A 27,866-nucleotide genomic window follows, 5' to 3' on the forward strand; every position below is an offset into this window, starting at 1 on the left:
TTTTAATTATGCAGGATGTGAGGCCTCCTCTCGCCATGGAGCTTTTCTACGTCATCGTCGTCTTCTTCTTTTTTTTTCTTTTTTTTATATTATCATTCAGTGTACAAGCAGGAGTGCCCTGCCGGCCAGCAACAATAGACATGCGTCAGCGTTGCCGGTGTGAAACCAGAAAAGTGGGTTTCACGTCTGCTTGCGTGGTATGTGAACGCAAGCCGTCGCATTAGTCACATTTTCACCCCGGCGGCCAGGGAGGATTTGCTCTTACTCCCTGGTGGGAACCTTCACGTCACTTGCTGTCTACTGGGATACATTTTCACTCACTGATGGACAGACGGAGACAATATATTACACCATAATTGTGGATTATTGCTTTTTTTTTTGTACTTTTCTACAATGAAGACAAAATGCCTTAACTCAAGGAGCCACCAGTAATCTGACACAAGTGTTCCCGGTGATTTGTCTTTCTTCTGAATGCCAGCTGAACTTCAGGTAAGGCATTCTTGGAAGTCAGGTGGTGATCAGATAAGGTCGACATGCAAGAGTGACTACATGTACATCCTGTACTTTACAACATTTATCAATAGCTTTTGGGGGGTTGTGCCTTTTGAAAGCCCAAATACGGGAGATTATGAATGTTTTGTGTTTAAAGATTGAATTCAAATTTTATGTTTTGGTGCCTTTTGTTTGAGTATTAAAATCTATAGTGCAGCGTAAAATTGTGTGTCCACAAGCTCAGTTCACAATTTAACATAATTGTTGCAAAAGCAAATGAACAGAAAAATCTGTGTGAATTAATAAAAAACAATGAATAGACATTACACGTGAAGTGAAAAGAGACTAGGCTTTAAAAAAAAGGAAATATCATATTACTGGTCCAAATTTATTTAAACAAATGATAGATAATCACGTGGGAAAAATTAAAGTAAATCTTCATATTCCAACGTCAGAACTGGTGGCATGTTATAATGGCCATATATTCATTATTATGGGCACCTGTAAAATAGGAATTAAGACAATAAGAAATCCCATTATTGTTGAAAACATGTTTTTGAAGTGATTACAGTGATTATATATATATATATATATATCCATCCATCCATCCATTTTCTTGACCGCTTATTCCTCACAAGGGTCGCGGGGGCTGCTGGCGCCTATCTCAACTGGCTCTGGGCAGTAGGCGGGGGACACCCTGGACTGGTTGCCAACCAATCGCAGGGCACACAGAGACGAACAACCATACACACTCACACGCACACCTAGGGACAATTCGGAGCACCCAATTAACCTGCCATGCATGTCTTTGGAATGTGGGAGGAAACCGGAGTACCCGGAGAAGACCCACGCGGGCACAGGGAGAACATACAAACTCCACCCAGGAAGGTCCGAGCCTGGACTCGAACCGGAGACCTCAGAACTGGGAAGCGGACGTGCTAACCACTCGACTACCGTGCCGCATATATATATATATATATATATATATATATATATATATATATATATATATATATATATATATATATATATATATATATATATATATATATATATATATATATATGCAATGCAAGACAGCTTTATATTTCATACATAATGTGCTGCTGTTAAAAATATATGGTGTCTTTACAAAGATATAGCGTCATTATGAACACATAATTCAATGTAATTACCGCAATTTTGTTATTTCGGAAGTGTGTGTGAATCTGGTAGATCACACTTTCAAAAAAAGTTGGTTACCCTGGGCCCTGACTAAATTGAATTAAGCAATGTCCCAAATTTGAGGTGCAGTTACGCACTCCGGACAAGCGATGTCGCTGACGTCGAGGCGAAGAGTGAGTATGCAGCGTGAGCGCATGCGCAATGTCATGTAAACACCGCCTGTAGCGTGTAGGCCGCCTGCCCGAGACTTTGCTGTCCACGTATTAGACGGCTGCAATGGCACCTAGCCCGCATAAGGAGACACCCGACAGTGAGCAACGCTAGTGCGTCACGGTGGGAAAAAACAACAACTTTTTCTTGGTTTGTTTCTCCGCGAAAATGCGACGGACGATAGCTTGATGCACGGGAAGCAAGCCAAGCAATGAAGTTTGGCGCGGCGTCTTAAAATTGTTTCAAGGTAAATGGATGTTCTCTTTTTTTCCTCCTCATCTCCCTCTCGGGTCTGTCTAATTGTTGAAACTTTTCATAAAACACCGGTTATTAATGGTTAAATTTGAAATGAGCATTATGTGTCATGTTTTGCGATTTAGCTATTAGCCAGCTAGGCGCATCGTTAGCTTTTGGAACCTCTTTTTATGATTTTTTTCCCCCCCCTAGACTAGTTACGAGTCCTTAAATTGTAAACTCCACTGCATAAATCGCCAACTTGTGAGCTGGGATATTAAATGAACTCGAGTTGGTGAGCTAGTTGGCAATGCAGTGGATGCTCGATGATGAGTATCCCTTTTCCAACACTCAAGACCAGGCAGCCATAAAAGGAGCAGATGAGTCTTCTTGTATTGTTTCCAAGTGTCTCGCTCGCTGGTCAACAGATGGAAGATGAGGAAGAAAATGTTGATGAAGCGATCAGTGTGTCACAACTGAGTGTGGTATCGAAGTTGGACGGCTCCTGAATCATCTGTCGTTTAATGATGTGGATCAAGAATCACAAGTCTTCTCCGAGTCCTCTGACTCGGTGATTTGAGTTAGTAGAGTCACTGGAAATATATAGCACACTCAGATGATATGTTATACTGCTTCAAGGTAGCACCGCAAAACTGATTGACTTCGTTCAGTGACTCAAGTCAGAGGAATCAAAATTTGGCTCAACGCAGATGATTTGACTCAGATTAGCTCACGTGCTGACAACATGGCAGAAAATTGAATTATTTGGTTCACTGACTGCAGAACCAAAAACACGCTCAACTCGGGTGGTTTTGATCACTGACTTGATTTAGCGGACTCACTGCAAACACGGCATCGCAATTCATTTTACTATTAAGGAAATAAAAAAGAACTGTTGAATATTTTTACATTTTATTTTCTTATGTTTTTTATACAGTACAACTGCAAAGTACTAGAGAGTAGAGAGTGGCATAGTTGCTATTAAAACAAGACATTTGGCATTTTTGGGGGGGTTGCTGGAACGGATGAATGGCATCTTTATTTGTTTCAAATGAGAAAAGTTAATTGATTTGAGAGAGGAATGTGAGTTACAAGTGTGCTTACAGAACAAATGTGACTTGTAAGTGAAGTCTATTTCTAGTCATCATAGTAAAAATAAAGCAAAATGAAACTTAAGTAGTATATGTTACTTTATACATTATGAACCGGAAACAACATAGACTGGAGTGCCTCGAATAATTTTAGTGAGTGACTCGGCGTAACACGAGGCCGTGAGATGAAGTTCTTTTCCCAGCATTGGTCTGCAAGTAACAACATGCGCTACTGCCAGAGCAGGTTCAATAATCGTGACTTCTTCTTGTGGGTATTTCCTCGTTATAGTTTAGTGCGATGATGACAGGGCAGCAGCAAAAGAGGAAATAAAAGTGTTAATGTAGCACAATGGTCAGCATCAGTCAGCGTGGTGACTCCAGCACGCGAGCTGAATTTAAAGTGCTTGCGAGTCTAATGAGTGGAGTAATGTTTCTGCTCGGAGAACTAAGTTAAAATGCCATTTTGTGTGTGAAGGGGGTGTTCAACTGTAATGCACCCTACTGAGAGCAGCTGTCTGACATTGAGAAAACTAAAGGATTACAAAATATGAGCTGCAAACTACAAAACAGCCTTAATAGTAAAGTAAGCAAAAATACAACTATTTGTGTCCATATTGTGGGTCGTTGATATGCAGGAAGAGGAACAGGCTTAGCTGCAGTCGCAAATGTCCTCTGGCTTGTGAAACATTTGAATGAGTAGTTTCTTTACCGTTACTCGCTCATTAGCCATGCGAACTGCATCTCTCAGGCCCCCCCCGCTCTGCCTCGACTTCTTTTCTTCTTCTTTTTTTTTTTTTTTTTTTTTTGTTGAGCTTTCCGGCACACAAAAGCTGAGCCGCCCGGATTTATGGGCAAATCTCGCAAATGGAATGCCAGCCGCCACCTGGTTGTGGAGGCAGGCGGGGCTGAAGGAAAAGGATTTCTAGACCAGTTTTTTTTCCCCAAAACTGGGGTCTGGGGATCCTCTAGTGGTCCGTGGGATGTAAGTTGGGGGTTCACAAAGTCATTTGTCATCAATTATTTCAAAAAAAGTGCATGCCTACATATAGGGCTGGGCAAACAAATTTGTATAATTGAAAGTTACATGTTTAAATATGTCTTTCTTCTCACTGTAAATTTTTATTTGACGTTGTCATATTGTGATATCAATCTTGGAAAAAACATGACTTTATTTTGTAAGCTTAGTTAGGTTTAATTTGGCACCCCTTGTTAAAATTTTGAGAATCCCGAGCTTGTCTTTCCGTGCGTCCAGGTGAGCGTTACGTTGCACTTTCTGTGACTACTAGGAGGCACTATCTTTGCTGCAGCACTTTGACCTGCTGATGTGATCAAGCATATAACTAAATGAGTTCTGTTCAAAGCGGTCGAAGGTTCAGAAGCATAATGTATCGGTGGCGTTACGCTTGACTGGATGCTACTGGATAATATGCCGCCGCGGAAAGCCAGGACAGAATGACTTGGAATAGCAGGTAGGGGATTTAAGAGATAGATGAGTTTCCTTTGCCACCTTTTGCTTGATTTTATGGCAGAAGTTAAGATTGTTTAAGAGAGTTTTGAGTCGGTCCGGTTGCCATCGTGTTCCACAGTGGAAACAAAGTGGCATGCCATATACAACATGCTTGCACTTGTAATGGAAAGACGTCGAATGTCCGCTGCGATGGCAAGAACAAGGGCACTCCCCGTTTCGATATTACTCTGACTCAAGTTTAGGACAGTTTTTGCATGATAAAATGACGTGTCAGATATTTTTTTTCCTTTATTTCTTATATTTATGTATTTTATTCCAAACTAAGCAAGAACCATGCATATACATTGTTTTTAGGTTTGCTACCTATTTTTATATATTTTTTCCCCATCTTATTTTTCCATTACAACCTGTTTTCAGCCTTACTTGTCTTGTTTTTTCTTTGTTGTGAAAAATAAAAATATTTGCTTTATTTTCATTTTGAATCTACTGTTTTAAACCTGTCTCGGGTTTCTGCTTTTGTTTAATTGAACAAAAGTTTGCTTTTGTTTTTTTCCACTGTATTTCTTTTTTGTTTTATTTTTTATTTTATTTTTTCCAATTATTTGAATTATTTAAAATGTTATCTTGGGTCACAAGAGTCTCGTGACTAGATTTTACACAGATCACATGATTGGGTGGATCGGTTTTGCAGATATTTTTGCATTTTTATGCAAAATCGCCGGCAATCGGTTGTAATGTCATTGATCAGATCTGCAAAATAAGAGATTACAGTACAGCAAACACAATCTCATTCACTGAGAGTGAGGTACATTTTGTGCTGCCATTGTTGCCATATGCAGTCGGATTTTTTTTTTCTTCCCCCCACCCCCACAACTATTTCGAAATAATTGTGAGCGGTACTGGCGCTTTCCCCGTCCCCATTTTCCATGTATTGAGTATTTATCAGTGGTTTGGGGAGAGTTTTTACTAATGTTAGGTGTTATTTGTTGCTAATTTTTCCCAATGCCTTTCAAAGATTTTGGTAATTCATCGTCGGATGGGATTCCCAATCACCTGCGAACACCGGGGGTAGATTGCACAGTAAATAAACTGTTTAAAATATAATGGATAGATTGGTCCATCTTCTGATTGGATTGATGATTGATGTTTGTTTTTTCTAAACCGTTATGATTCGCGATTGGCTCGAAAATCCTGATTGTGTAAAGCCTTGGCACACATCCAAATCCGGACCTGGTCTTATTGACCCATTATCAATCATAATTCATGAACAGTCTTTTTTTTTTTTTTTTTTTTTTTTCCTTAAGAAAAAAAATCATGAACCGTCTTTGTCTCAAGTGGTCGTCCATCCGTTAGCTGTGGGGTGCATCAATCATTTAAGACGAACAAACACCTCCCTGAAATGCAATTGACGCTTGTTGGTTCTCCATCGTTGATGTGCGTATTTTATTTATCCCGGGCAGGTGGCGACAGACAAGGTTTCTGGTAGGCTGAGTTCTACTCTCTCATGGGTGAAGAAGTCGGTGTCGCACACGGTCAGTCAGATGGCTAGCCAGGTGGCCCCGCCTACGTCCCTGCCGACCTCCGCTTCCTCGCCGTCGTTGTCTTCGCCGTCGCCGTCTCAGCTCAGCCCCGATGACGTGGAGCTGCTCGCCAAGCTGGAGGAGCAGAACAGGTGAGGACATTTTTTAAGTCCTGTATGTTGTTCAGTTTGAATTGTACCGACACAGACGGTCAGTTGCAATTTCGCCGGTTCACTCAAATAAATAAATAAATAAATTGGCGCCATCTTGTGGCATCTTAGTATTATTGTAAGGCAGGGGTCACAAACCTTTTTGAAACTGAAAGCTACTTCTTGGTTACTGATTAATGTGAAGGGCTACCAGTTTTTCTACACACTTCTGAAATAACCATTTTTTTTGGTAATCAAATTATTCCAGTTATTAGATTAATGGTTTCAGGCCATTGACTGTCAATATCACACCTAAGTGGGTTCTGTGTAAAAGCTACGGACCAATCGACTTTAATTCCGCTGAAGCAGCAATTTTGCAGGTTCCCTGTGGAAATTTGACTATTATAATGTTCACCAATCAAACAAGGTGAGAAAGGCAGACTTGCATTCGTGCGTTCGGACTGTCCAATGTGTTTGTGGTTTTTTTTTTTCTTCCCCCGAGCCCTTTGGACCCTGCAAAGGCAGATAAAAGTTGTCCAACAGTGTAGTTGAGCAGCACAGGAGAAACTCGTCTGTAAACCGCTCCAGATCTTCAAGAAGAGAATGAGGAGAACATCATGAACTGGTCTTGGTATGCTGCTTTTATACTTGAAGGAGGTCCAGTAGGACTTTTTACAGCAGACACACGTCTCGTGCTAGTGAATTATTAGCTGAGTTTCTCGTGTGTTTGCATAACAGCGGGTCCAAGGAACCTTAAAAAAAAAACTTTGATTTTTTTATTATTATTATTTTTAAATCTGAAGGGTTTGTTCTTATAATGCCACAAAATGTTTGTAATTAGCATTGAACATTTTAGCTCGACATATCTTTTCTATAATGCTGCTGCTGATGTTGGTTCCGCTCAATTGTATATCGATAAATTAACATGAAAGTGTACTGTTAAAGCCTAATTTATGAGGCCTAACTTGTGTTGAGCAAATACAATGGTTCAACCTGCTTACAAGGAAGTCCATAAATCGTTAAGTGCTGCAATACAGATAATTTTGTTCAATGAAATAGTTAATGTTTTACATAATTTTTATCCATACAATACAAAAGCCAATTAAGCTAGAATATTTCATAATAATAAATTAGATATTTAAATTAAATCTTATTTATTTAAATGTATTATAGATTGATATTATAGATTGATATTATAGATTGAGCCTGTTTCAGTTATTTTGACTAACTTTTATTTTAAAACCTTAATTATTTTATAGAAATGTCTAATTAATGGAATATTATATTTTGTAATTTTTTTTTTTAGAGATTATGGTATAATTTATAATTATTCAGTGATTTAGTAATTTGCCTTTTATTTGGTCACCCATTGAAATAGGATGATGATTGGATCAATGACCTGATTGGTTGGACTGGATTTAGGTAGTTGCGTAAAGAAATGCCGCAACCTACCTGCCTGTAAGTCTTACACCTTGTGTATAAACCGCTATTGCAAAATGTCACATGATATCATCTGTATATATAGTAGTCATATTTATTGAATGAGAGGTGTTCAATGCGGCTTCCTGAATAATGCTGACGTACCGTGCTAGGTCACGCACGGTTGTGTTTGTGTGCGAACTTAATTCCGGGCGTTCCTTTTGTTCAACTTGTAGTCTGAGTTGAGTGGGAAGCTCCCTGGCTCTTTCTGGCCGCGGGTTCCGCCCACGCGACCCAGATGCGGGTGAAACTCGAGCCTGCTGCGTGACGTCAACACTGCCGCTGCACTCTTCCAAGATTGGGTGCTTGAAAACGTGTAATGGAGAGGGAATGGAAATCTTTATTTACTGTACAAGCAGACTCTTTTTTTTTTTTTTTTTTTTTTTTTTTTTTTTTTTTTTTTTTTTTTTTTTTTTTTATAGCTATAACAACAATTGTTTGACATGAAATATTAGAAAGTAAATTATTTATTGTGATAGTCAATTGTTTTTGACAATTTTTTTTAGCCTTGACAAGAATTGTTGACATAAAATATTAGAAAGAAAATTATTTATTGTGATATTCAATTGTTTTTGACTATTTTATTTATAGCTTTGACAATAATTGTTGACATAAAATATTAGAAATAAAATTATTTATTGTGATATTCAATTGTTTTTGTTTGATAATTTTTTTTATAGCATTGACAATTGTTCGACATAAAATATTAGAAACAAAATTATTTATTGTGATATTCAATTGTTTTTATTTGACTAATTTTTTAAATACCTTTGACAATAATTGTTTGACATAAAATATTAGAAACAAAATGATTTATTGTGAAATTCAATTGTTTTTATTTTTTGATTTATTTTATTTAACCAGCTAAAAATGTTTGAGAACTAATTGTCATTTACAATTACAAACATGACCTGGAATTGTATTGCTAGTTTTGTGCTCAGCAGCAATTTAGCATTTATTATGGGCTCCCATATTTAATTTTTTTTTAAATATAATTTGAGATAAAATACTGCAACTATTTGAGAAATTAAAAAACATAAAAAGCTTCACAACAACTTGTCAGCTTTAAAAAAAAAAAGAAGCAAAGTTCTTCTGTTGTGAATATCTGCGCATGTAAACATGGTTTCATTGGAATCCCATTTGTTGGTCTTGCAGGCTCCTGGAGACGGACAGCAAATCGCTGCGCTCCATGAACGGCTCGCGGCGGAACAGCGGCTCCTCCCTGGTGTCCAGCTCCTCGGCCTCGTCCAACCTCTCGCACCTGGAGGAGGACTCGTGGATCCTGTGGGGGCGCATCGTCAACGAGTGGGAGGAGGTGCGAAAAAAGAAGGAGAAGCAGCTCAAGGTAAGATTTGGGGCGACGCTTTTTGTGACAACATGATGGCTTTTTTTTCCAGTTATGAGCAGTCTTTGTTGCTATTTTACTATTTGTTGTATTTTTTCATCCTATGGGATTTTATCTTGATTTTTTTTTCCCATTTAATAACAGTTTCTTTGCCTCTGCAAAGCACTGTTGATTTTTTTTCCCTTGTGTGTGAATGGTGCTCCACTAATAATCTTCCTTGCCTTTCTTTGGATCTCCTGAAGGAAGCGTCCGACTTGTGTGTTTACTTGCAACAATTTCCCGTCGCTATCTTTGTACAAGGCGCCCCTGCCACGTGTCCTTGGGCAAGTTATTTTAGGTAGATCTAATTTTGGCACCCCTTTCCCGCTTTGAACCTGACTTGTGTGCCAGGAGGAAGTGATACGCTGATGTTGATACCTGACACTCGCTGCGACTGCCAATCCATAGATTGATGGAGTGGCAAAAGTGGGACTGCATGAGTCACAACTTTTTTACAATGGAAACTATCGAACTGAACCAAACAGTACTGCTTGGTTAAAAATGGGCTCCTATTATAAAATGCAAAAAACAACAACAACAAAAAAACTTTCCATGTCATGATGGGGTCAAATTCTCTGTTTTTGCCCAGCTGTGCACCACTGCCCCCTTAGCTACAATTTGAGTAATACACCTGTACAACTTAAAGGGATACTTCGCTTATTTAGCCCATTATAGCAATAAAAAGTTAATATTTTGTCTATAATTAATTTGATACTTTCATTATTTTTCATATACAATTAGTACCTTTAAAAACACATTTTGCAAATTGCTGTCGACTGAAAATGACATCACAAGGGCTCAGGTACCCAATCACAGCTCACCTATTTTCTAGGTTTGGTCATGTGACATTCACAAGCTGAGCCGTGATTGGTTACCTGGGTCCTGAGCTCTTGTGATGTAATTTTCAGTCGACAGCAAGTTGCAAAATGTGTTTTTAAAGGTACTAATTGTACGTGAAAAATAATGAAAATAGAAAAATTCTTATAGGCAAAATATTAATGTTTCACTGCCAAAAATTGCTAAATCAGTAAAGTGTCCCTTTTAAATAAAAATTTTTGAAAGATTTTGTTGAAAGTTTTAGTAATAAGTCTGAACAACATAGGTTAAATTTGTGTATTTTAGTAGTGTTTGAACTGGATTTAACTAGTTTGCGCTGCTTCTTCTTGTGTATGGTTATTATGGGCCAGCTGCACAATTACTGCCACCTACTGGTGCCTTTCGTGAACTAACATTTTTAACAACATGGCAACGGTGTCTGAAAAGCGCACACGTGTCCAGAGCTTGGTTTAATTTAACTCAACCTCTGGCCCAAATGCACCCTGGCTCGACCAGATGCACGCGCACGCACGCACGCACACCATAGCAGGAAAGAGCAGTGTGCTCCGTCAGCACAGGAAGTTTCTTAATCACATTGTGTCAGCAGTAATGCATGGAAACAAACCCACACATGTTATAATAACATCATTGTCAACCGTTTTATTCCTCCTTATCACGTAACAAAATTGGAGGGGAGCTGTGCCGGACCATAATGGTGGTGTTTTGACGGATTGTTCTGTTGCATAATGCAGTGAAAATTTGAGAGAAATCGATCAAAAGAAAACATGAATATTCATCATTGTTGTTGTTTCTGTTTTTAAAGCTTGTTCCCTATTGCACAATAAAATGACATACTGCTGGCCAATGGCAAGTCCAGCTTACAGTACCATGACAACCGGGGCCGGAGCGAGGGTGTTGTGATTAGGCGAGTGGCTTCTACATGCACAATTTGAGTCTAGAGTATGGAGAAAAACAAAACAAAACAAAAATAGTGCCCGTAAACGCAATAAAAGCATCTTGACTTGCGGAGGCAGCAGCATTTCATACACTCCACTTCATAAAGCTGAGGGGGGGGAAAACTTTTTCACTTGTGTAGGCAGCACTTCATTCACTTGTCACATAATCAACAAATTACCCAACTGACAATTTCACCTTGTAATCAAGTATTGGACCACTTGTCACATGCTAATTCAGTTAGCTAACAAACAACAAAACTCACTGCAGCTCTGCTTACCTTTTTGTCTTTGATGTGACAAGATATAGATGTGATATTCACACAACGTAATCCAGCCGTGACAACCTGAACAGGAAGTAGAAGCATTATGACAGCATCGATTCCTAAAGTGTGCTGATGATGCGGCGGTATGTTTCCAGGATCTCGTCCGAAAGGGGATCCCGCATCACTTCCGGGCCATCGTATGGCAGCTGCTGTGCAACGCCCAGAACATGGCCATCAAGGACCAGTACTCGGACCTCCTGAAGATGACGTCGCCCTGCGAGAAGCTGATTCGCCGCGACATCGCTCGCACTTACCCCGAGCACGACTTCTTCAAGGAGAAGGACAGCCTGGGCCAGGAGGTTCTCTTCAATGTCATGAAGGTATCCAACGATGAGCCCCTTTCACGCAGTCTTTTTGGTGCTTTTATCAGCATGTGCGTGCTTCTCCAGATTCTGTGTGAACACGCCAATTTTGCGGGATCTCTCTCTTGTTGCCTGATATCAATTTCATACTCCTCAGGCTTACTCCCTGGTGGACCGCGAGGTGGGTTATTGTCAAGGCAGCGCCTTCATCGTCGGGCTGCTGCTCATGCAGGTAATTGTCACGTTCTGACCAGGGTTATTACAGTACTGAAATTTTTCATTTTACTTAATTTTTATTTTGTTTTTAAAATTTAGAAGGTTTTAATTAGTTTTCGGGGTGGTTTTGTTAGTTTTTATTAGTTTTAGTTATTTAATAAATGTTTAGTTTTAGTTAGTTTCAGTATTAGTTTTAGTTAAAAAAAAAAAATGTGTATTAGTTGTGCGCAATATTTAAAAAAACCCACAATGGAAGCGACATCATCTGAAGGTGCTTTTCTATTGGCTGCTGCTAGATGACGTCACTTCTGTGTGACACACTTTCAAACGTCTTTATACCAGTTAATATCAAAATAAATCTACTTAAAATCACATTTAAAATCATCCCCAAAGACTCATGCATTAAATTAATTACCAAAGACCAAAACAAAAAGACATTTTTGCTATAATTATAGTTAGTTTTAGTTAACTTTGTAAATATAAAATTGAAACGAAACAAAATTGTTCTTTGAATTTTTGTTTGTTTTTGTTTTTTTTGTTAGTTTTAGATAACTAAAATAACCTTGGTTCTGATGTTGCGCATACTCGGCAACCAAAGCCAAAACCCTCATGGTGAGATTTTTTTTAATTTTTTTATTATTATTATTATTTTTTTTGTGGTCGTTCTCCAGATGCCCGAGGAGGAGGCCTTCTGCGTCTTTGTCAAGCTGATGCAGGACTACAGGCTCCGGGAGCTCTTCAAGCCCAGCATGGCCGAGTTGGGCCTCTGCATGTACCAGTTTGAGTCCATGATCCAGGTAGGAGGGCAAGAAGAAAGAAATTTACCAATGTTTTTTCGAGCTCAAATTATAATTATTTGCACACCTAAAATTTTACGGTAATTCTGTTTTCAATTTTTGCATTCCACTCTACTACAATACCGTCGCTTCGCCTCCATGTCCTGAAACGATGTTTACCAGTTTAAAAATGACCAAAATCATCCATAGAACAGAAAATTCATCATTCGCCGCTTTTCTTCTTCCGCCTCCAAATATTATTTATAAGAAAACTCCAAAACTAATTGGACTTTCTCGTCCGTCCAGGAGGATCTCCCCGAGCTCCACGTGCACTTCCAGGCTCAAAGCTTCCATACCTCCATGTACGCCTCCTCCTGGTTCCTCACCATCTTCCTCACCTCTTTCCCCCTGGCCGTCGCCACCCGGATCTTCGACATCTTCATGTGTGAGGTGGGTACGATAAGACTAAAATAGATTTTGTTGTTTGTCCACTACCGCCACCTGCTGAATAAGTGATCCAGATGTCCTTAATTAAAAGTTCTGTAGTGTCATTTGGTATTCTGATTTTAGTCATGCGGGGATGTCAGATTTAAGTGATGACATGTCACAATTATGTTTTATCCCCCCTATTTTTATTTATTTATTTATTTTGGTCACAATTTCTTTTCTGAGTTTGAGCCTAAATGTGTCATGTCTGGGTTAAGTTGGAGCTGGACCGTGCGCCAAAGTTCACGACCCGTTACGTGTCTGTTTTGGTATTGATGTAACGCCATCCAGTTTCAACTACTTTGGCTATATGATGAGTGGACTTTGTGATGTCAGGAATCTTTTATGCTATGTGATGTTTATGGATGTCCGGAACTATCTGTAGTTAACAGCCAATCAGAGAATTCCATGTCAGTACTGGTACTCACATGTCTGGCCACTAGGGGTGGGAATCTCTGACATGAGGCCGATTCGATATGTATCTCGATACACAGGTTGCGATTCGATTGAAAAACGATTATCTTTCAGAACAGAACGGTTCGATGCGGTTCGATTAAGTTTGGGAACGATACGATTTTCGATTCGATACGATTCATTTCAATATTCAAAACTTATAGTGACATTTGTTGCTTGTAAACATTAATCTTAAAACACCACAAATTTTTACAGTATCTACAAATGTGTTTAAAAAAAAACCAAAAAAAACAAAAATGTCTTCTATATTTTTATATATTGAATCAATTATTTAAATGGACCGCAACAAAGGGCTGGGCGATATGACTGAAAAATGTATCAGGTTAAATATTTATTAGTCGTTATTGAGAGTTATAATTGTTTTTTATTTTTTTTATTCAAAATAAGGATCAGGAAAAAAAAAAAAAAAGGCTGATAATTCAATTTGAAATATAAATATTTAACCTTTAAAAAGACACCAACACAATTAAACAGAATATGTGCACATTGTTAAGTATTTCAGAAACATAAATTTAAGACATGAAATAAACCTACCGTCCAGCCAAAAGAAATAGGAAGCCACCTTATGGAACAATAAATCTATCAAACACATTTTAACCACTTAAACAAAAATATTTCCAAAAGTGCATTTCCCTTTTTATTAACAATTTTTGTTTTTCTTTGCCATCACATTCATTTTTGGTTAATGTATGACATCTTTTTGTTTTTTTTAATCTGAGACAAGATGATGACCACAGAATCACTACTGTTTATGTTTTGTTTTTTTGGGCTGTCGTTCATTTTGCGTTTGATGACGTAATCACGGGCACGTCTCAGTTCTCCTATCTGCTGATCATGCTAGTTGTAGACATTGACAGGGAGCCACAAACTGAGAAATGAGATACTTGCAGTGTGCTTTTAGCTTAGCTGGTGTGTTGGCTGTGGGACATACCTGTGTCGTTTGAATCCATGCATTGGATCGTCACGGGAGTTATTCTTTTTGGCTCGCGCGCAGTACCAACGCCGGCCCGGGACATACAAGTGCGCCGAGAGGACTCGATAGCCATGGGTTAGCTTCTGCTAACTGTCTCCACTGTTGCATGTTGTCACTCGTTGTGCGCGCGCGCGCCGTGTCGCGAGCACGGCGTTGACGGTAGGCTCCTCCCCAAGGTGCGTAACGTCTTTGCATTATGTTTACAACATCCGGGGAATGAAGCGTCTCTGAGCGCTACTTTGCTAGCTCTCTGTAAACAGGGAAGTAGCTTGAATAGTGATGCTACTGAAATGTAAACAAAACAAGTAGAGCACGGCGCAGAACTCTTGCTATTGTTATGAAAACCATAAAGCCTCACTCGAAACCGATTCACAGCCACGCGATATCCGGTCCACAGCTTTACAAGCGATGTATCTAAGGATTCCCGGCGGATTTTGTATCGGTTGACAAGTCTGCTACCGATACGGTCGTTTAGCTCCCCTTGACGACCGATGGTTCGGTCGAATCGGTTTTTTGTCCCACCCCTACTGGCCACAACCAATGAGATTGATTGACTGTCTATTTAAGGGTCTGAGAATTGTGTGTGATTTGCCGGATTATTGTCCAACCGTCCCGTGTACAGCGTCTTTGAGTTTCTGCCTCTCGATGTGAATAAATGGAGAAAATCTTATTTGTGTCTGCATTTGGGATCCAAACTTTAAAGTACACAGCAAAATGTAAGATGTACATGCAGTCATTTGCGTTGCTGTCTGCGATCAGGGTCTGGAGATCGTGTTCCGAGTGGGCCTGGCCATCCTGCAGATGAACCAGGCGGAACTCATTCAGCTGGACATGGAGGGAATGTTACAGGTGTGACTGCTGGCTGCTCCAGGATGCCGTTTGGTCTATATGTGTTTGTTTGATAATCTCTGCTCCCCAAACCACAGCACTTTCAGAGGGTCATCCCGCGCCAGCTGGACACCGGACCCGACAAGGTCATCCAGGCGGCTTATCAGTTCAAGTACAACGCCAAGAAGATGAAAAAGTAAGCAGAGGCTCAGTTTTTTTTTGTGTAAAAAATCATTTCTGACCCAAACTGGAATAGTGTATCACTTTGAACTACAATAATAATCATGTCAGTAGTGTCTCTGTCGCCACCATGTGGCCAAGTGGGGGGAAAAAACACCATCATGCATCATCACCTTCTTGTCTTTTGTTTTCTTCAGGTTGGAGAAGGAGTACACCACCATCAAAACCAAAGAGATGGAGGAACAGGTGGAGATCAAAGTGAGTCTAGCAACCCACTTTCAATGATTTTTTTTCAGATTTTTAGCAGGGCTGTGCAATTAATTAAAATTCAATTACAATTTAAATTATATTACACTCCACAATTACAAAATCAGCATAATCGTAAAAATAATTATTAATACCAATTTTTGAGTTGTTTAAATGTTTTTTCAAAATTTTAAAATAACTCATCTAATAAATTTTGTTTCATCCAAAAGGAACTTGCATAACTATAATATTTCAAAGAATTTTATTTGTCTTAATATATTTTGTTTTTTATTTTTTAAAATGTTGTTGTTTTATACTAAAAAAATAAATTATTTTCTTACTGCACAATGCACAAGCTGCACTCCAACTTCAAGTTTTTGCCAACATAAATAAATATATATTATTATAAATATATAAAGGAACTTAGATAATTATAGTGTTTCTGTTTTTTAAATTGGTCTTAATATTTGTAACTGCTGAAACATTGTCTTGTACCAAAAAATAAATGATAGTTTGAAAAATCGTGATTTCAGTTATTGCCAAAATAATCGTGATTATTATTTTTTCCATAATCGAGCAGCCCTAATGTTAAAAATGATTTTCCCCTCACATTTTACGCTTATTTCTCTCAGCGGCTGCGCACGGAGAACCGGCTTCTGAAGCAGAGGATCGACACTCTGGAAAAGGTGAGTTCCGCTCACATCGACGGGTTTGTCGTGACGGCATCCTCGTCCCGCACTAACCGGCCGTTTTTTGTTTTTGAGGGTCGCCGTGGTAGTCGGTTGCCACGGCGACGCCACTAACCGAGGCGAGTCGCGCGTGCTTGTCGTGCATGTCGGGTTTGTTTGCGCTGCGTCCACGCCGAGCATGAGGCGGGTGGTCGGATTGTAAGTCAGTCCAGACGTCGCCAGGCTCTTCATCACAGGATCTTTATCACTAACGCCAACCAGCGTGGGGCGTGGGAACTTTTTTTTTTTTTTTTTTTTATGCACCGCCCCTTCCTCACACATTCTCTCTCGCACGCTCTCTCACTGCTTCGTGTCATTGTGTTGCTAGCTTATCAAATTGATTTCCAAATGCATATCTCACTTTCTTGCATGTAATGTTCCTTTTTGCACCCCTAGATGTAAACATAGTGTTTCCCAACCTTTATTGAGCCAAAGCAGCAAACATAAAAAAATTAAATAAATTAAATAAAAAGAACTTCGCATCACAATACACAAAAATAGTCACTTAATTCACATTTGCAAATTAGCCTATTTAGGTTTTTTGGGGGGTAAACCCATCCACCATTCACTGAAAAACGTGCTTATTCACTATTTCTGTGTTCAGCCATATCTAAATATAAAAGTATGTTAGCGCCATCTAGTGGCATCTGGGGGCCAAGGAACAATGTTGAATTGAGGGGCTTCATTTAGGCAATCCATAGCCTTGTCTAAAAGAAAAAATATTTTGCGGCATCTGTATGGATTTACAAAACATTTTGGATGTCGTGCTTTTGGATTTTGACTGCTCACAGCAGGGTACCATTTAAAATAGGGGTGTAAAGATACCGGCAATATCGTGATATTCAATCTCCCACAATATATCGTCGTCGTCATGTCACGATATTAAAAGCAGCACAGCTGTTAAAAAAGTCAAGTTGATTTCCATTTGTGCAGTTGTAGCACCCCCTACTGGCTAGTTTTTTAGTGCAGTTTAATTTTCACAAGGCATGTTTTGGCCCTTATACGTTTAATATCCACGCTAATTGTCAGATGAAGGGGAAAGTAATATGCTTGTCAACTGAGTCAATATTCGGAGTACGTGCCTCAATACATATATTTATATATTTTTATATATAATATTTTTATAATATTTTCATTGCTGTATAAGCACAGTATTGTTTTTTTTCTTTACAATATTGTGACTTTTTTTTTGTGTTTATATCAACAACCTCCCCACAATATCGTGATAATTATCGTATTGTGGCCTTCATATCGTGATATTGTATCGTGATGTTTGGATATCATTACATCCCTAATTTACAACGTTACATCGGAAACTTACTTGATTTGAATATTGTCTGTATAGTAGTTAGGTTTGAGGAAACTTTCTGACTTGTCAGATTTTGTGATCAAGTAATGTCAAAGATTAATAATCTATTAATAAAAGTTCTTTTTTATTGCCAAATTGGCCTCCTAATTTATATTGATTCGCTTTAACCTGGACACCGGACATAAACTCATTTTTAAAAAATCTACCAAAAAAAAAAAAAAAAAAAAAAAGAGCTCTTCAATATGTTCCATTAAAAAAAAAAAAAAACACAAAAAAAAAACTGCGATTTAGCAGGACTGTGGTAAATGAACCTCGATATAGGTCAGGAACTCGATGACCTTGACTCAATTTGCTCTCATATTGGCTTCTTTAATTGTATGAATGGCAACTGATGAATGCAGAGGTTAATTATGTGTCTTCTGCCATCTAGTGGAAGCTCTGAAGAGCATTTAACTGCTCTGCCTGCCCTATACGTCATGGGAATATATAAATAGAAATATATGATTTCTAGAAAACAATTATTTTCAAACCATTTTACACAAACACTGATGTGACGCAGCACACTGGTTGGGAATCACTGCCGTAGGAGGTAGAAATGAACATTGAATTTCTTTTGTCTCCAAAACAAAATCATTAAGTATCTTGTGTGTGTGCTTTAAACTGTCCTCTGGATTGTCTCTGCTCTGTCTTTTTGTGGATATCTTTGTTTTTTGTAGGAAAGTGCTTCCTTGGCAGATAGATTGATCCAGGTATTTTTCCCTTCACTTTATTTTTCTCGCTGCACCCACATCCTCCTTCCTGTCTGCCTCTGCAGCACCGCATGCGGATGATTAGTCAGTCCCAAAGGGCTAATGATGCACATTTAGGGGAAATTGTGCTGCATTTATCAAATTCCCAGATAATTATAACGCTTAACGGTTATTGAAATAAATGCATGAAATAGTCACAAATGAGAGAATCAAATTAAACGGTTAAATGTTGTTCACCTGAACAAGGGAGGACATTCCAAGCCTTTATGAAAGAAGAGGCACGAAATGCTGACTTGCAGCACAGGGAGTTTTTTTTTTTTTTTTTTTTGGTCGTCAATGTGATCCAATGTTGGCAGACCTACTTAGCTGACAATGATGTCATCTAATTATCTGAATACGGGAAGCCGCGTCGGCTATGTGAACAGGCACATACATGGCAATATTCTACTTTCCCGGGTGTTGTGTGAAAGACATAGGCAGGTGCATTCCATCGCTTCAGTTTTGTCTCAAGCCCCTTTGAGAGCGGTGTAATTATGTCTGTAGCACGCAGCTTGCGGCTTCTTGCATTCATATTATTAGGTGCACGTATTTTTATTTTTATTTTAATTAATTTAATTTTAATTTTGGAGGAACAATGTTGCAGTACAAGCCCAGTGTGCACTCGCTTGTTCAGGTGTTTACAAACACAAAAAAAACAACTTTTAAAACCAGCATGCCCTTTTAGACAACCCCAAACTTTTTCTTCCTCTTCCGCCATCTTCTTTCACTTCCTATCGTGCTCATCTTTCGCCCTTCCTACCCGTCCACCCTCCCCCACCCACCCTCGGTCGTGTGCGTCCGAAGGGACAAGTGACTCGGGCTCAGGAGGCGGAGGAGAACTACCTGGTCAAGCGGGAGTTGGCCACGGTCAAACAGCAGAGCGAGGAGGCCGCTGCTCAGCTGGAGCAGGCCAACGACATCATCAGGCAGCTTCAGCAGCAGCCGCATGCGGTAAGGACGGCCAGTGGGAGGCGCCACCGCCGCCCGCGGGAGCCAAGCCAAATTTCAGGAGCGCCTGCGCCAGTATGTGTTGCAGGGTGAATGCATACTGACTTTTGGTTAAATGCGAGAGACACTTGAGATCGGCAATACTATTATTTTCTTTTAACTCATTCACTCCCAGCAGTTTTACTGGATTTTGACTGATATTGCAAGGCCCACAGAATATTGTGTTCTATTGCTATAAAAACTGCAACCTACCAAAAGAAAGATTTGAGTATCATCTTTCATCAGGAAAAAAAGCTATATTTCTATCTGTTTCTGTTTTTCAGCAATTAGCATTAGAATATAGCTAAGCTTCATCATTATTCACAAATCTGTTTAGAATTGTATGGAAATGAGATTGTCTTCAACATGGTCGTTCGTGGTCAGGCAAAACTGGCCCAATTATTATTCTGAATATGTCATTTAAATCACAGGTTTTTAAAAAATATTTTATTTATTTGTATGTTTATTTTATTATTTTTATTTTATTTATTTACTTATTTTTAATTTATTTTTATTTTTATTTTTTTCATTTAAATTAACTCACCCACTTTGTGGGTAATCACTCAGCCGATTGTCGGTCCGTGTTTAGGCACGCAGGCACGAAGTCCCACTTGGGCACGCGCGTAGAAACGCATCAGGCCTCCTGTACACACTTACAAATGTCTTCACACCCCGCACAGCTGTTCTCTTGGCATAATTATGTTTAGTTATTAATTCATGCCTGTGCGTGTTTTACGTCGTGTGACATTTGGATGATTTATTCATGTAGCGGGCCACACAGGCAACCATATTTGTATAAATGACACTTAGTTAGCACTGAAGGCATTCTTGTCTTTGATTTTTATCGTCATGCGGAACAGAAGACGTCTGATGTGGTCGTGCTTATCGTTTGTATTTCGGTGTGTGTTTGTCAGAAGGGGGCGCTACGCTGCTCGGAGGAGGCGGTGCTGCAGCTGGAGCGGGAGTTGGTGCAGGCCCGGCTGAAGGAGGCCGAGTCTCAGTGCGCCCTCAAGGAGATGCAGGACAAGATCTTGGACATGGAGAAGGTGACTAATAACAAATTGGCTTCAATATGCCGCATACTTGAGATGCTGCGCCAATGAGGTGCAGAGGATGCGTCCAAAGAGGGAATAACCCCATCAGCAAGCCTCAAAATTTAAAATAAAACTTATTCATACAATTGAGTTCATATGTAATGAGTCAATAAATTACAAGTGGTTTTATATATATAACAACAGCAAAATAATTTAGAAATTAAATTAAAATAAAATGGCATTAAATCAGTACTCTAAATAAAATACAATTAGTAAAATACCTATATTATTAAACAAAATACAAATAAATGAGTACAATTAATTATCGTAATGAGGACAGGTGGCATAGAAAATTAAATAATGACAGGATGGAGTACAATAAATAAAGTCTTTAAATTGGAAAAATAAAGCAATGTAAATAAAATATGTATGCAAGTGATTAATGAAAATGAATTATTATAATAAATAAAAATATTATATTTGTATAATGCAAAATAAATTTTAAAATAAAATTGAGTACAATAAATTACCTGGCATTGAAACTGGAAGAATGGAATAAAATTAATAAAACATCTACATTGAAAAATAAGTGAAAACAGTTTTAAATTTAATACATTTAATTTAAAAATATATAAAATGTGTACTATAAAAAACATTTGAAAAAAATTTCAAAAATCTAGAGTTATAGAATCGAATGAGCACAATAAATTGAAATTGGAAAAAAATGAAAACATTTAAAAAACAAAACAAAAACGAAAAAAAACAAGCTACTCATATTTAAAACTTCCACATTGCAGTCCAACTGTGGATACATTTACATTTTAATAACCACTGCTGCACATTTAATTTCATTTATTTTATAGTCGATCAAATACCAAAATGGCTTGATATAATATTGACCCTATGTCATCCACTTTTTGTGGTCTAGTGAATAAAAGGTCAGTAAAGTCTTAAATTAGGCTGTAAAATGTCGGAAAACATCCCTGAACGTCCTTTTGCTGCCCGCAACAGCGCAACACGTCGCTGCCGGACGACACCAACGTGGCTCGACTGCAGGAGGAGCTGATGGCCATGACGGTCAGGGAGGCCGAAGCGCTCACAAGCCTCAAGGAGCTGCGGCAGCAAGTCCGAGACCTGGAGGACCACTGGCAGGTGAGTTTTTCTGACAAAACGGTTTCAGTTTGAGCTGAAAAATACTAAAGTCAGTTGTGATTTATCCAGATTTTGGCCCTGCATCCAGCTGGGATAGATTTTTCCCTACACTGAGCAGATCTCACCAATTAAAACCAAAACAAATGTGGAATGCTTCTGAAGTAAATTGAGAGACAAATTATGAAATTCTAACCACCTGGTTATTGGACAATACCAACTGTGCCACCGAGCAGTATCAGACACCTGGTAATGATGATAAGTTATATGTATGGAAGTGGGAGTGGAAAAGCGATACTTAGAAAAAGTTCAATGTCTATCCCATTGAAAATGAATGGGGAAAAGTTGATATTAAATGTTAAATTGTAGGGATGTAACGATATTAAAACTGCCACAATATCGTCGTCGTCACGTTCACGATATTTAAATGCAACACATCTGTTAATAAAGTTGGGTTGATTTCTGTTTGTGTAGTTCTGTGTAGAATTTTTGAAGCTAGTTTAAATTTGAACAATGTAAATTGAAAGTATTGTGTAGGAGAAGTGAATGCTTCAGCATTCCCACAATAAAGTGCTAGTTTTTATAGCAGTGAGTTGAGGATCATTGTGGAAGAAAAATTATCACGTAAATCCTTTCACAGTGATTCCCATCAATTCCCATGAAAAGTATCCATCCAACTTTTTCCTGGAATTTTGCATCCCTCCGTGACGTCTTACTTGAGTGTAACTCTGCACCCCCGCAGCGCCACCTAGCTCGGACGTCCGGCCGCTGGCGGGAGAGTCCCAAGAAGAACACGCTGAGCGAGCTGCAGGACGAGCTGATGAGCGTGCGGCTACGGGAGGCCGAAGCGCAGGCCGAAATGCGGGAAAGTCGACAGAGGATGCTGGAGCTGGAGACCCAGGTACACCCACGCGCACAAAAAAATAAAATATTTGGAAGTACTTGGGTGCAATTCCACTATCGACCACTAGATGGAAAATGTGTTGAATAAATGATTTTTTTTTTTTTTTTTTTTTACTTTTTTTGGGGGGGGATTTTCCAGAATCAGATTCACGGCAATCAAATGCGGCGAGCCGAGCAGGAAGCGCGAAACCTTCAGGATCGCGTTCAGACGTTGACGACCCAGAACAAAGATCTCCACTCGCAGCTCCAAGACATCAAACGGCGACAAGCAGAAATGGAATGCAAGGTACCCTACGAACTGATTCTCGTTCGGAGTCAAGCGTAAAAAAATGTTCTGATAAACGTTGCCGCTTTTCCCAGAGCAAGGAGGAAGTGATGGCGGTGAGGCTGCGGGAGGCTGACAACATGGCCGCCATGGCCGAGCTGCAGCAGCAGATCTCTGAGCTAGAGATTCAGGTCCTGCAAAAATTAATTTTGTCTATAATTAGATACTTTTCTATATTCTTCATGTATAATACCTATAAAAACACATTTTGCAACTTGCTGTCGACTAAAAATGACATCACAAGGGCTCAGGTCACCAATCACAGCTCACCTGTTTTCTAGGTTTGGTCATGTGACATTCACAAGCTGAGCTATGATTGGTTACCTGAGCCCTTGTGATGTCATTTTCAGTCGACAGCAAGTTGCAAAATGTGTTTTTAAACGTACTAATTGTACATGAAAAATAAGGAAAATATCAAATTTAGTATAGCCAAAAATGGCTAAATAAGTAAAGTATGCCTTTTAATCATCGATGGCTTCAACCCATTTTTTTTTTTTTTTACATTATGTTCTATGCAGCCCCATGGTCTATAGATGATATTCTGGTTAATATTGCGTGAGTGGAATATGAGTTAAGCAGTAAAATCCAGCCATTTGTATCCATCCCAGGGGGCGGCCATTTTGCCACTCACTGTCGACTGAAGATGACATCACAGTTGCTCAGGTAACAGCCAATCACAGGCCAGCTTCAGACAACAGGCGAGCTGTGATTGGTGAACCCTGAACAACATTGACGTCATCGTCCGTCGACAGCAAGTAACAAAATGGCCGCCCCTGAGATGGATTTGGCTTCATTACTCCTATTCCACAAATGTAATATTAATCAAAATGTCATGTTTAGACTAGTGAGGTCACATGTAACATTAAGTCATTAAAGTCACCTTTTGGAAAGTACAGTAAAGTTCAGTGTTCAAGGTTAATGGCAAGGTCAACAACACCTAGCTAGAAACAAAAACGTACTTTCATTTTTTTTCTTTTGATGGCACATGGTGCGTTCCAAGATCAACAGCATAACAGGACTTCTCAATTTAAAAATAAAAAATCTATCACTAAATAAAACCTAAGAGTAATATAAGATAAGATTCCACCAGATGGTGCCAAAGTAAGTTTTTTTTGTTTGTTTTTTTGTATTGCTTTGGCTTCAGCACAAAAATAGTGAATAGATGAGATTTTCAGTTGGATAGGAGAAAAACATTTTTGCAAGTATGCAAGGGAAATGCTTTTACATTTTACCTGACTGCATAATTTGTTTCACTTTCAATTGTTTAAGAAATGGCGACCGGTCGTTTATCAGTCGCGGCGTGTGTGCTCGCGGGGGGCCCATCAGGAAGTGGTTTCACTCTCAGCTCTTCATGTGTCGCTTTATTTTGTCAGCTCCTTACTGGAAGATTGCCACAAAAATACAACTTAAAAAAAAAAAACATTCCCGAGACGTTAAACGGCCGCCGCTCGCCGGCTGGCTGCCACCTGTTTGGCATCGCAGCTGAGCTCCAGGAAGCTGGGGGGAAAAAAAAACACCTCAAAAACATCATCAGGCTTGTTTTTGGACCTCCTTTCGGGGTCCTATGGGGACCCCGCGGTGTTGCAGGAAGTTGTTACTATTTTTAGATGAAAAAAAAACATGGGCACCTTGTGACATAAACTGCAAAATTAATAAGTGATTGAGTTTGTTTAATCAGTGTTACTTCCGTACATACATATAGTGTTTATGTAAACAGAGTACATACACTGTTAGCGTTAGCTTTAGCTTGATAACATAATCACAACGCACCTTTTTACTTACAGCTTTGACGTTAGCTTTAGCCAGCTAGCAGCACTGTTTGACATTAGCACTCTATATTGGATTAAAAAAATAAAAAATGCTAACAAGTTGTTGTTTTTGGCGCTCTAGAAAGAAGAAGGGAAGGTGCAAGGCCAACTGAACCACAGTGACTCCAACCAATACATCAGAGACCTCAAAGATCAGATCCAAGAGCTCAAACATGAGGTAATGACCAAGCTTTTCACACCTTTTTTTTTTTTTCTTCTTCACCTTTTTCCGTCCCCGCTCTGAGATTTGTTTCCTGGTTTGGTTTGACTGTGAGGCTAACAGATAAGTCGAAGTGTCAACTACACCCAAAATCGCTTCCTGTGCAGCGCCGCGACATCGTCAGGTTGTCGCGGCAACACGGCGAGCGGTCCTTCACAAAGCGTCGGTGAAAGCTGACGGGGATAAAACGCGCGTGCTAAGCTAACGTTAGCCGACGTCGCAGTGATTCGTTAAAGTTTGTTCTGGACAGCATTGAGGGCTTTTTTTTTTTTTTTTTTTTTTTTTTTTTTTTTTTTTTTAAATGATGTCGTAATTATCTTTTTAATGAGATATTTTGACTCAGGTCATATTTATCTTTTCCATTATTGTGTATCTTTTACATTTTTTTTGTCATAATTGTGTGTGTGTGTGTGTGTGTGTGTGTATATATATATATATATATATATATATATATATATATATATATATATATATATATATATATATATATATATATATATATATATATATATATATATATACAAAACACTTCCTGCCTTCCCCATGATTACAAAATCAAAGTCTGACGCCAACCCCGGAAGCCTCTAAATTCCAGCAAATTTAGCGAGATCTCAAGAGACCAGAGGAAAAACTAAAGAGAGGAAGGAGGGAAGGATCGATAAGGCAGTGTGAGATCCATAGAAGCCAGTACATCCAATCCATCAAAGTGAAATCCAGCACCAACAAAACCCCTCCTGGCATCTTTATTATTTATTTTATTATCATCTTTTATTATTTATGGCATCTTTTAATTATGTCATTTTTTTTTTATCTCAAATGTTTTAAACGTTATTCATTTTTTTCGTGAATATTTTTAGTTATGTCTTTTTTTTTTTTTTTTTGTTAATTGTCATTTTTGGTCATTCTCGTGTTATTAATCATGTCATAGTCATCTTAATGGTTTCATTTAGGGCTGCTCAATCATGAAGAAAATATTAATCACGATTGTATTGGTAATAATTAAAATCGCGATTGAGATGACCATTTGTTTTTTGGTACAAAACAAGAAAATGTTTTAACGTAAAAATATTAAGACAAATAAAATTATTTGAAACACTAATTATGCAAATTCCTTTTGGATAAAATAACATTTTGTCTTTGGTGTCAATTGTCTTTTTTTTTTTTTTATGCTGTCACATAATAGCATTATAATTTTCATCATTCTCACATTTTTTTTAATTTGCTTGCCTTTTAATTATGTCATAATAGTCTATGAATAATATTGTCGGCATCATTTGTTTAATGTCATGTTTTCATTTTCGTCTTACATTTTTTTTAATATTGTCGTAATTGTCTCTAAGGAAGCATTTTACGATGTCATAGTTTTGAATTACGTCATAAGTTTTTTTTTGTTTTTTTTAAGTGTCCGACTTGATTGTCATATTTGTCTCATAATTTTTAATGTCTCGCTTATATCATTGCTTATTGATGATGTCATACTTGCATTTTTTTGTCTTTTTTTTTTTTTTTTTTTAAATAATGTCATAATTGTCTTTTTAATGATCCTAATGTTTTTTTTTGTTTTTTTTTTTGTTTTTTAATGATGTCCACATTGTCCGCCTGTCCCAGATCATCTGCTTAAAGGGACAGCGCGGCGTTTCCTCCAAGCCGCCCGCCTTTGACGGCATCCACATCATCAACCACTACGCGCACCACCACCACCACGACCGCCATGACCCTCGGGACGACGGCTCGTACCCGTCTTCGGACGAGGACGCGTCCAAGGACGGCGGCGACCGTGGAGGAGGCGGCCGCCGCATCACGCTACATCCCAAACTGGGCGCCACGGACAGCGAGGAGGAGGACGACGATGATGATGAAGATGAGGACGGCGAAGCTTTGAGGCTTTCCGTCCCCGCCGCTAATGTCGGAAATCACAAGTCCACCGCCGTGTGACGCGTGGAACTTTTCCGGATCGGGAAGCATGGACAAGAAGTTGGGAATTGATACCCAGAAAAAGACAATAAAACACTTTATTATATATCACACTTGGGATTTTATATGAACATTATTTTTTTAATCCAACAAACTTTACAGCGTGTTCATGCTTTTTTTTTTTTTTTTTTTTTTTAAATAAACCCTCCTCCCCCAACATGAAAGAAATGAGACATTTCAAACATTTCCAAATCTACCCGGAGACAAGCCATCTGCATTTTGGGAGAATGGGACGGTCGTCATGGTAACGCACACCACAAGGGAGAAAAGAGGAATCGTTTGTGTTGATGAACGACACTTGTGGTTCTGTTACCAAAGTTGTCCTTTTTTTGTTCACTCCATTTCACACACCTGGACCTGGACTTGAAACCGCACCTTGACTTTGACCTAGTTTTACTCGGAACCTGACCTGGACTTTAAATTCAACCTTGAACTGGACTTTGACTTGGGATTTGTAAACCTAACTTGACATCAACCTGGACTGGACTTGAAAACGGATCTTGAGGTGGACCCGGACCTGAACTTGGGCCTGGATCTGGACCTGGATTTGGTGTGAACTTGTATCTCGGCATATACATCAATCTGGACTCTGGACATGTACTTGTACTTGGACCTGATGTGGTTTGAGTGTTTTTATCCGTTCACAGTAGGTGTCAGTGATGACATCACACTTGTACCTGTTTGGTCAGCATCCATGTACTTTTTTTTTGTTTGTTTATTTTTAAAGCACTTTGGGAGTCTGCAGTACATCATACGCTCGGGGATGTGAGTTTGTTGTGTCCGAGGAATTGACAATAAAACATTTTTTGAACTGTTTTGATATTGATGGGGGTTTTTTTTCCTCTCGCTCTCTCTTTCCAATAAGGCAGGAAAC

The 27,866-nt window shown here is 38.9% G+C and overlaps 1 protein-coding gene across 5 annotated transcripts; it reads left to right on the plus strand.

The window, feature by feature from the left end:
- The first annotated feature begins 236 nt into the window (after positions 1-236).
- evi5b (ecotropic viral integration site 5b) lies at positions 237-27,808 on the plus strand. 5 transcript variants are annotated; one of them, XM_077533602.1, is made up of 20 exons: positions 237-489; positions 6,120-6,331; positions 8,963-9,152; positions 11,382-11,606; positions 11,746-11,820; positions 12,476-12,601; positions 12,887-13,030; positions 15,273-15,362; positions 15,440-15,537; positions 15,719-15,779; positions 16,400-16,453; positions 18,521-18,553; positions 19,397-19,543; positions 20,494-20,625; positions 21,625-21,765; positions 22,505-22,663; positions 22,805-22,951; positions 23,026-23,121; positions 24,881-24,976; positions 26,627-27,808. In XM_077533602.1, exons 1-20 carry the CDS (start codon positions 472-474, stop codon positions 26,951-26,953), a joined length of 2,571 nt encoding a protein of 856 aa, XP_077389728.1. In that variant the 5' UTR covers positions 237-471; the 3' UTR covers positions 26,954-27,808. The 5 variants fall into 5 exon arrangements, with proteins under 5 accessions (XP_077389728.1, XP_077389729.1, XP_077389731.1 ...); XM_077533604.1 differs by lacking the exon at positions 237-489 and adding an exon at positions 1,857-2,113; XM_077533603.1 differs by lacking the exon at positions 18,521-18,553.
- Positions 27,809-27,866: the final 58 nt, after the last annotated feature.

Source organism: Festucalex cinctus, chromosome 10, assembly GCF_051991245.1.
Source record: "Festucalex cinctus isolate MCC-2025b chromosome 10, RoL_Fcin_1.0, whole genome shotgun sequence".
In the NCBI taxonomy this organism is placed as follows: domain Eukaryota; kingdom Metazoa; phylum Chordata; class Actinopteri; order Syngnathiformes; family Syngnathidae; genus Festucalex; species Festucalex cinctus.

Coding starts and splice junctions, on each gene's coding strand:
- evi5b (XM_077533602.1), top strand. Junction 12,602..12,886: donor AGTTTGAGTCCATGATCCAG/GTAGGAGGGCAA, acceptor TCGTCCGTCCAG/GAGGATCTCCCCGAGCTCCA. Junction 22,664..22,804: donor TGCTGGAGCTGGAGACCCAG/GTACACCCACGC, acceptor GGGATTTTCCAG/AATCAGATTCACGGCAATCA.